General features: G+C 39.5%; 1 protein-coding gene across 1 annotated transcript; it reads right to left on the bottom strand.

Annotated features, from left to right (window-relative positions):
• Positions 1-5,513: 5,513 nt before the first annotated feature.
• On the bottom strand, positions 5,514-9,039 carry fabp2 (fatty acid binding protein 2, intestinal). The gene is made up of 4 exons (XM_061679847.1): positions 8,827-9,039; positions 7,024-7,196; positions 5,826-5,933; positions 5,514-5,739 (listed from the first exon to the last, which is right to left on the bottom strand). The coding sequence occupies exons 1-4, from the start codon at positions 8,891-8,893 to the stop codon at positions 5,689-5,691; spliced, it is 399 nt and encodes a 132-aa protein (XP_061535831.1). The 5' UTR covers positions 8,894-9,039; the 3' UTR covers positions 5,514-5,688.
• Between the last annotated feature and the right edge of the window lie 578 nt (positions 9,040-9,617).

Below are 9,617 nucleotides of genomic sequence, written 5' to 3'. Positions count from 1 at the left end.
TTTTCAAGAGTTACAGTCATTTTATGTAGAGTACCTCTATTAACAGGGGGTTTAAAATATTTGCAACTATGAGCATAAGTTAGGAGACATTAAAAAAGCAAGACAATGGCATGTGCTATCAGATGTGACAACAAAAATGTCAGGGAAAGTCTTCTCGAACATCTGAACTTTATCTGGGGTTAAACAGAGGCATTTTAAATGGTGGCAGGTGTGTGCCAACTCCTATTTAGCTTGAGCCCCAGTTATAAGAGGGTGTGCACACTTGTGCAACCAAATTTTCTCAGTTGTTTGTTTTTACTTCCCCTCTTGAAAAGATTTTTTTTTTTTTATTGGTTCAATTCAACTGTACAAGTTATAGTTCTCATTATGGTGAAAACAGTTGTGAAATTAGCTTTCCAAAGCTTGGCATTTTCAAGGGGGGTGTAGACTTTTTATATCCACTGTATATATACTCTCTGCTTACGTTCAGCCTAAACCGATTGGATAGATGCATAATGACCCGTATTATGGGTTGAAAGCAACTCAAGACATTTGTAAGTGAACAAATTCACATATTTTTCAATGGCCAAGTCAGTGGCCTGATCCAAACCCATTAGAGGATGCATTTGACTTACTGAAGAGCCGTAAAGGAGTAGCAAGCAAGGCAGGTAGTCAAATGCTGCTGACAATGATAGCACTTACCTCCGAATACCTTTGAACCCCTGAAATGGAGGTACAGTCATGTTTTTGTGAATAATCTTAAATTAAAATTCAGTCTCCACTCCAATCACGCTGATTGTTTTATTTCAAATCCATTATGAGGGTATTTGAGGGCAACCAAAAACTTCTGCAGGTCACATTGCAACATAAGCCGTTATCACTAAGTCCAAATTGGCGCCACGTATCGCTTCTTTTTTATGACCTGCCAGCGTTAATGAGTGATGGAGGATCGTACAAATGTGTCGATAAAGATTTTGTGGAGTCAGTGATTTGAAGTGATTGCAAACAGATTAAAGGCCTCCACGTGGGAATATGTACAAATAAGTTGCATGCCAGCCGCCCACAAACGATGCAAACCTTTTTGCGCTTTACCCTCCATGGTTTTCCCGTATTCAATTGTACTGTTTACGTTTCTGTGCGCACGTTTGCTGAATGATACAAATGAAATTAATACGCCAGTTCGACGTCATGCTGGGATCAAATTCTCAAAATGTCCCACAAATTCCCCAAATGTGCATGTGGCCTTTACCAAGTCTTACTAGCTTGCTTGTTACAGCAAAAGCATGAGCATGAAAATAGTCCAAAACAACATGGACTATCCAATATGTATTCAAACGTGCTAATCCGATTGCTGTTTGTAGTTTCAACTGTTTTTTTTAAACACTTGAATGTTCTTATTCTCTTGTTTATACGAATGCATCTGTTGTAAATATGACCGTATGAAGCAAACCATGGACTTACAAACTGTCCATAGTTATACTATGCATTAAGTTGATAAGGTTATTTAGACATTTGTAAAGATTTTGTTGCATCTGTATTCTCCCAAACATATCTAAAAACAACATGCACTCATTGGACACTTCATTAGGTACATGTGTACACATTATAATTATAATTATTATTTTATTTTTATCTTATATTTATGTAGCACATGTCAAGGGAAAAATAATCCAATTCACGACAAACAAATTGGCCTTTACAGCTCGCTTTTGATTCACACGGTCGCAGAATTATTCATTTTGCAGTATTTTTATTATTGTGGTTGTTTGCAGGGCTATTTAACTGTAGTGCATCATACTTAGATTAAAGTTTTAAAATGTAAAATGTTAAAAAAAAAAAAAAAAAAAAAAATGACAAAATGTGATTGGTATTAAAGTTATTTCAAAAATGAATACCCTGTGACTTACCATGAGCTGGATGAATAAAAATATGCACAAAAATAACAAAAAAAAGCACATTTTCTTACCAAAAAGTGGTATTTGTTTTAATTGATATTGTGATGCTAAGTTTAAATTGACAATTATGCTATTAGGGTAACAATATGTATAATATTGTTATAAAATAATCATAATAAATCTCAATGTAAAAAAAATAATAATAATTATAATACTACAATCATTTGAAATATTCGTAACACCTTGTGGTTAAACACCATTTCAAAGTACAACCATGATAATAAATGTATTGTTAGATGAATTTAATATGATCTTTATTAGGAGTGAGGAAGGGGAGCCCCTCGCAAATGAGATGCTTCATCTTAAGGTGCGATCCCAAAGAAAATTGAATTACATTCGTGCCGGTGTACCGAACGTTTTGTCCTCTTGAGTGTTTATTCATTTCTTCAGCTATTTCTAATACAATCCCGTTCCAACCCCTTACCTTATCTCATGCCATAATTATACACATATTTATTGGAATTATTTTAATTGTGTATATTTACTTTTACATGCGTCACGCTTTATATGTGCATTTTCCGCCCCCCCCCCCCCAACCCCCCTCCACTATTACCAAAAGAGAGTGTGCGACATGATACAAGGATGCCTTCAAGCGAGTTGATTGTGCTGTTGTGCTTCTACCAATGGATAGCGTGTTCGTTTGTGTGGTTTTAGAGGATTATTCAAGCCATTGTTAGACACACCGATGACGATGTAGCACTTTTCTCATTTTTTTTTTCTTTTCCTTTCTAATTCCTTTCACTCGGTGTACAGAATTCTATTGTATTTTGTTGTATTTTACACTCGGGCGTGTCTTCCGTTGCATCACGAGTGCCTTGACATTTTTATGAGTGTTCTGATAGGTACTGTCGACCCCTGCATACTTGCTGTTCGGCACTTTTTTCCAAACCTTTTCCATTTTTTTCCAATTTTTTTTTCAACTTTTTTTTTTCCTTTTAGTTCTTCGTTTTCTGGGTGGAAGAACCAATCCCCAAAATGCTTGGTGGCAGTTTAGCCCCGCTTATTCAAGAATTTTGGGGTTTAAAAAAAAAAAAAAAAACAGGAAGTACAATTTTGTAAAATATATATATTACAGGCGGCAGAGTGGGCGACTGGTTAGAGCGTCTGCCTCACAGTTCTGAGGACCCGGGTTCAATCCCCGGCCCCGCCTGTGTGGAGTTTGCATGTTCTCCCCGTGCCTGCGTGGGTTTTCTCCGGGCACTCCGGTTTCCTCCCACATCCCAAAAACATGCATGCTAAGATAATTGACAAGTCTAAATTGCCCGTAGGTGTGAATGTGAGTGCAAATGGTTGTTTGTTTATGCCATTGGCTGGCAACCAGTTCAGGGTGTACCCTGCCTCCTGCCCGATGACAGCTGGGATAGGCTCCAGCACGCCCGCGACCCTAGTGAGGAGAAGTGGCTCAGAAAATGGATGGATGGATGGATGGATGGATATATATTACAATAGTGAATAGCGGGAGTCCACTGCACTCATTGTGTTTCACACTATTCAAACGTTGGGCTTTTTGTCCCTTGTCACATGACGTATTATTACCATATTTCCTCAACTAGTGGACTGTTTGTTTACTTAATTAACTGCAGAAAGCATTAGGCATTGTTCCTTTTCAGGAGGCGTCTGTTGGTGATAGAAATGTTTGTATCAGGGTTGAGCTGGACATGATGCTGTCTGTTGATTGGTCAATGGAGAATTTTTACAATGTTAATGGACAACATAGTTTGCCCTTGCGGCACGCCTGTAAGTCCATGCGCTGTGTTTTTCGGATATGTTGAACCCACCAGGGTCTTTTTTTTTTTTTTTAAATTTGGATCATGTTCTATTTTTGTATGCCACAAATTGAAACAATACTCAAGATCCCAATCTGGGCTAAAAATGATACAGTGCTGCCTTGAGATATTAGTTTCATTCATTCCATAACCACACCCGTATCTTAAATCATCGTTCCCCTTGAAATGAATGGAAATGACTGTCGTTCCAGCCTTCACAGCTGGAAAACAAACAAAAAAATGTTTGTAATGTGTTTTTGATGAGAAAAATAACACTATAATATTATACTTCATCAAAACATACAGCAGAATTCAAAGAAATTAAACCGTTCTTGTCACACTTTCTGCTGCGATGCATTGTGCTGCTCATTCTGATGTGTGCACCTTGGCCACATGGGGGCAATATAAGGCGGAAAAACGGCTTTCCTCTTTGCAGTGGATAAAGAATATATCCCTGTGACTATTGTTATGTTATCTGTCTGCACGTGCTGCCGTTGCTTAAAGGGTAACAACACTGCCACATAGATGCTAATTGTTAGCCCACGTGCATATGGTGTTTCCTATTGTATGATCGCGGTGTATCCGTGGTTGTTCCAAATACACAACGTGGAATTCTCTTCGTTTTATGTTTAGTTTGACAGTAACCTTCAACTGAAGCGTCTTTTTTGAAGAATATTTCATAATTATATCTGTCAAACTGCCACTTGTTGTGGAGTGATCTGAGTCACCTGCCACCATACAGCGCTCGTATCTTAAGTAAGTCAAAACGTGAAAAAATCGTCCGAGAGTTGATGAGTGAGTTGGGTCACTCGTATCTGAAGACACCCCTTTAATACGATGCGGTGATGATTGATAACGCCCTATTAAGAAAACAGCAATCTGGCCCGTGAAAATGAAAATGAGTTTGACACCCCTTCAAATGTATACGTTTGTTTTCTTTTTGTTGAATGCACTGCTACGAAGTCCCACCATTTACAGAGCAAAACCGAAATCAGGGTGTGGCACAAAACTGTAGCGCTTGGTGGAAATATGATTACAGTAAAATATAGCTTTCATTTATATGAGGGAGACGTTTATTGACAAATTAGAGCGAAGGCCACTATTTGAGGACGTACGGTACATGAGTCTGTTAAAAATGTTTGGAGATGATGTCATCACGCTGATTTTTCATTCCCCCACCCACGGACCTTGTGTACGCGCGGTTGTGGTTCTACATGGTAGCGACCGATGCTGCCTTGCACGGTATGTACATGTGGATCACATCTCTGTGCGAGTAGCATCACCATTTCGGGAAAACAACGTCCAGGATCTGTCTGCACTTTATATTTTTGTAGATAATATATATATTTATTTTTTATTTATTACTGTTGAATAAATTATTGTATCACTCTGAAATGGTGTCACTTTTCCTCTTTCTTCCTGTTTCAGCTCCAGCCCCTAATTTGGGGATTTGGCTCCGCCCCAGGATGTGAATTTATTCAAATCAACTCAATAATCGATGCCACCTTGGCTACCTGCTTGTCACGGAGTGTTGTGCAACATTCACGAGAACGTCTCAACTGTTCGCCATTTTGAAGCCTGCACACGTTTTACGATTTTTTTCAGTTTTTTATTTTTATTCAATAATCATTGTCTGGCTTGTTAATAATACTATTTTGTCTCTTTGGTCCATCTTTAATATAAAGAACAAACAAATTCAGACTTGAATTACAACAAATGCATTTTATAACTCAATAGAAATTGGTCCAAGACACATTTTGGGGCCTTAACTGCTGCTTTACGATTAAATAACAACAAGAAGAGTCTGGTATAGTATACTTATTTATTACAGCAAAGTCATAAAGCCAGTGCAATTAAAATATATATATATGTTTTTTTTTGTACATACTTTAAGCATGGCACACAGTGCACTTTGTACAAGTTGTGCTGGTCTACTTCGAGTACGCCACACAATCTTCTCTGTAACCGCCTCACAAGGTTGCTTCAACCTAAGCCCTCTTGAAAATCCTTTTAGCGTCCACGCCATCATAGCTGTAGCTCTGTGGGCAGAAGACAACAAAAGCTGTTAAAGTCATGCTAAGTCACAAGAATCAAACTGTGGAATGTGTGTTTGAAGGTGCCCCACCTGGATGAGCTCATCTCCCTGCACCACTCTCGTGGTTATCAGTTGCTTGCCGTTGTCTTTCCTGGTGAAGGTGCCCTTCATCGTGTCGCCCTCCAGCGCCCATGAGCCCTGCAAGTGGGTTTTACTTTCAGTATTTTCATCGTAAAAAAAAACAAAAACTTCCAATCATTTTTTTGGTCGTCCTGCAGCCGATCCCAGCTGACTCAAGGCCGGAGGCGGGGTACACTCTGGACTCGTCGCCAACCAATCGTAGGGCACGTATACAGTAGACAACAACCATTCACACTCACATTCGCAACTATGCATAAAGAACCTGACATGCATGTTTTTGGTATGTTTGAGGAAGCCAGAGTACTCATAGAAAACCCACGCAAGTACAGGGAGTACATGCAAAGTCCACACATGAAGGCCGGAGCACGGATTAAAACCCCCAACCCCACAACTGTGAGACGAATGTACCGCCGTGCTGTCGTCGGAAACTACATGGGAATTAATGGGAATTTAAAAGTAATGTACTATTAGCATATACAGTAGAACCTCGAAACTAGAATGTCACTATAGTCCTATAACTCACAATTTGACCATAAATAAAATACAAAAATAATAAATATGCTACACATAGTGGTATCTGATTGACAGTTGAGCACGGCTTCAGGTTTTAGCGCAATCAGCGGAGAGCGTAAACAACGGCTTGATTTTTCACCATTTTGACACCTCATTTTGTACACTTGGCGATTTATTATTATTTTTTTAACTGTTCAAATTTGGCAGCGTCGTTAACACTTCCCTGTGGTCTGTCAGCAAGACAAAAAGTAAAAAGGAAAAAAAATGCATTTTAATGCAACAAATATTTCAGCAATACTCTTGATCAAGTAAATGCTTGGTGGGCCGGATTAAACAACTGAGCGGCCATCTGTCACCCACAAGCCATACTTTGTGTGTTGCTTTTTCTTTTGCCTTTTTTTTGTGGGATTTATTTTGTGATGGCAAAGAGTCAACCTTTTGAGATACACACAGGACCGATAATGGAATTTATTACAACATGTACATGCCCCTTGCTTTTTGTTGTAGTTTACGTTCTTCTGCAATTTTCCAATTTTTCAGCCCACAAGGGTCAAAGTTTGAGGTGATCGATTCGGAGCACGAGCAGCCAAGTAAACGTCATTGGTAGCATTTAGTGCCCTGTTTGTTTACTCACAGATACTTCCGTGCCGTCGGCCAGGCTGTAGTCGAAGTTGACCCCCAGGGTGAAGTCGATTTCCAGGGTGCGGAAATTGCTGCTCTCCTTCACGTGGAACTTGTCTCCGTTCTGCTCGATGGTGATTTTCAAGTTGTCGTGGGAGGCCAGTTTCCTCTTCACCAAGTTGATACCTGTCAACACACACAAACCACATGTTCCAGGTGCGGCTTTTTTATTATTATTTTATTTTTTATTTTGTGTGTGTGTAATAAAAGCCCGACTGACACAGCGGCTCCGCGCATGTGCGTTCACGTTGCATATTTACTCATGTATTCAGCTTGTAGACATGATTTGACATTACTCGGCACACCCACTTGCTTGATGCAGTAGAACAGTGGTTATCAACATTTTTTACACCAGGTATCACCTCAGAAAGTACTCAAGAACAACCATACTGTCCAACTTTAAAATAAAATAATGTAGTAGACCTGAGTGTTCATCAAAAAAAGGCTCTCTTCCCACAAAGTATATTTTATATTTTTGTTAGCCACTGGGCGGCACGTTGGCCGACTGGTTAGAGCGCCAGCCTCACAGTTCTGAGGACCCGGGTTCAATCCCCGGCCCCGCCTGTGTGGAGTTTGCATGTTCTCCCCGTGCCTGCGTGGGTTTTCTCCGGGCACTCCGGTTTCCTCCCACATCCCAAAAACACGCATTAATTGGAGACTCTAAGTTGCCCGTAGGCGTGACTGTGAGTGCCAATGGTTGTTTGTTTCTATGTGCTCTGCGATTGGCTGGCAACCAGTTCAGGGTGTACCCCGCCTCCTGCCCGATGACAGCAGGGATAGGCTCCAGCATGCCCGCGACCCTAGTGAGGAGAAGCGGCTCAGAAAATGGATGGATGGATGGATGTTAGCCACTGTAACGTTATGCTGAATTTGAACATTATCACTGTGCTTTAATATAGGAGTTAAAAAAAACAAAAACTAACGCTTTCTAAAAGTTAAATCAAAATTTTACCTCTTTAAATAAATATTTCGAAATATAATGCAAATGTGTTAAATGCAACTGAACTGTACTAAAAAAAAATACTGAACTGGATATAAAACAATTTAAAAAAAAAGTTGAAGCCACTAAAATTTAAATTATGTAGTATGAAAATGTAACTGCGTGATGTTTTTATTTACCACTAGAGGACACTTACCACATTTTAACAATCACTGCAGTCGAAGATTGTAATAATATTGTAATAGGGAATGGTAGTTTCTAACTTAAATCAAATCACTTTTTCTCCCGTCCCATTAGAGTAGCACGTTGGTGAAAAGAAAATCAATAAATAATAAAGAAAATAAGTTGACTAAAAGTTTATTATTTTCCAAGGGAAAATAGCTATAAAAATGTTCAATATAAAAAACAAAAGCACATTTTAACTCTCAATATTATAGCATAAATAACCCATTTGAAATCATTCAGACTTTGTTTTCCAAATGTTGCATGATAATGGTATTCAATTATAATTACATATTATTATAATGTTTAATATATTTTAATTGTATGTTTATGTATATATATTTTTATGATTTTCATCGAGATTTTACCGCCTCAAAATAAGGAAATTCTCATTTTATGTTGTTCCTTTTGTCATTGTGACTTCCAATGCTTACCTGTTCTGTACAGTGACAAAGAGTAATTACAAAGGAAATATAAATGTATTATTACACCCGCTTCTGTCACAAACGTGGTTCTTCAGCAAATACAGAATCGCACGACCTAATCCAGTGAATTACGAGAATTCCAGTAGTTTCCTTCGGTTTTCTCACATACCCATTTGTTCCATGAACTTGTCATAGTTGTCATTGCGGTCCACTTTCCAGGTGCCGTTGAAAGTCATGGTGGCGGTGGCGGTGATGAGGGTGGACACAGGTGGGGGGTGGGGGTTGGGGGTTCTGACTCTGCAGCAAAGCAAAGGCGTGCTGTGAGCGTGCGTCCTTTTAAAAGTGCTCTTATCTGCTCGACCTATCTGAGTGCTGATGTGGCTGTGTAAAGCTCAAGCTTTCTCGGCTAAGCGCCACCCCACGGCCGCCTCTCGCGATTGGAACACTTTTGCTGGCAGAGAAGCGAGAGAAGCACTTCAAACATTCACAGCCCGTTCACGTAATGGGGGCCGGGGCCTTGTGTCACAATGCAGCGCTTACTACTTTAATAAAAGGGTTTATACACAGCTAATAACTGCTTTATAAGCTATTTATAATTGTGTTTTTTTGGGGGGGGGGGGGGTTTCAACTTTTAACTTGGCTGTTATTTCCATTTCATACCAGTCTTCATGAAACCTATGCCTTTTCTCAATTCATTTCTACGCTTAAATGACGAAAATAGAGTTAGCCCACTCTAGTACTCAGTGTCCTTATTTGAACCACTTTTAACGCAATTTATATGGAACAGACCGAATGGGGGGACGGTGCTGCTTATCACCAAGTAGAGATACGATGACATGATGGCCTGTAATTTCCGTCACGGTGATAACGACACTCCACTGATACCTTTGACCTTCATCTGCTCATACAGGGGACCTTTGATAAAGGGGACACACTCACACACGTGCAGTTATTGTGTGT

This window comes from Phycodurus eques, chromosome 6 (genome assembly GCF_024500275.1).
Source record: "Phycodurus eques isolate BA_2022a chromosome 6, UOR_Pequ_1.1, whole genome shotgun sequence".
Classification (NCBI taxonomy): Eukaryota; Metazoa; Chordata; class Actinopteri; order Syngnathiformes; family Syngnathidae; genus Phycodurus; species Phycodurus eques.
This window is presented reverse-complemented; position numbering and strand designations above follow the sequence as displayed.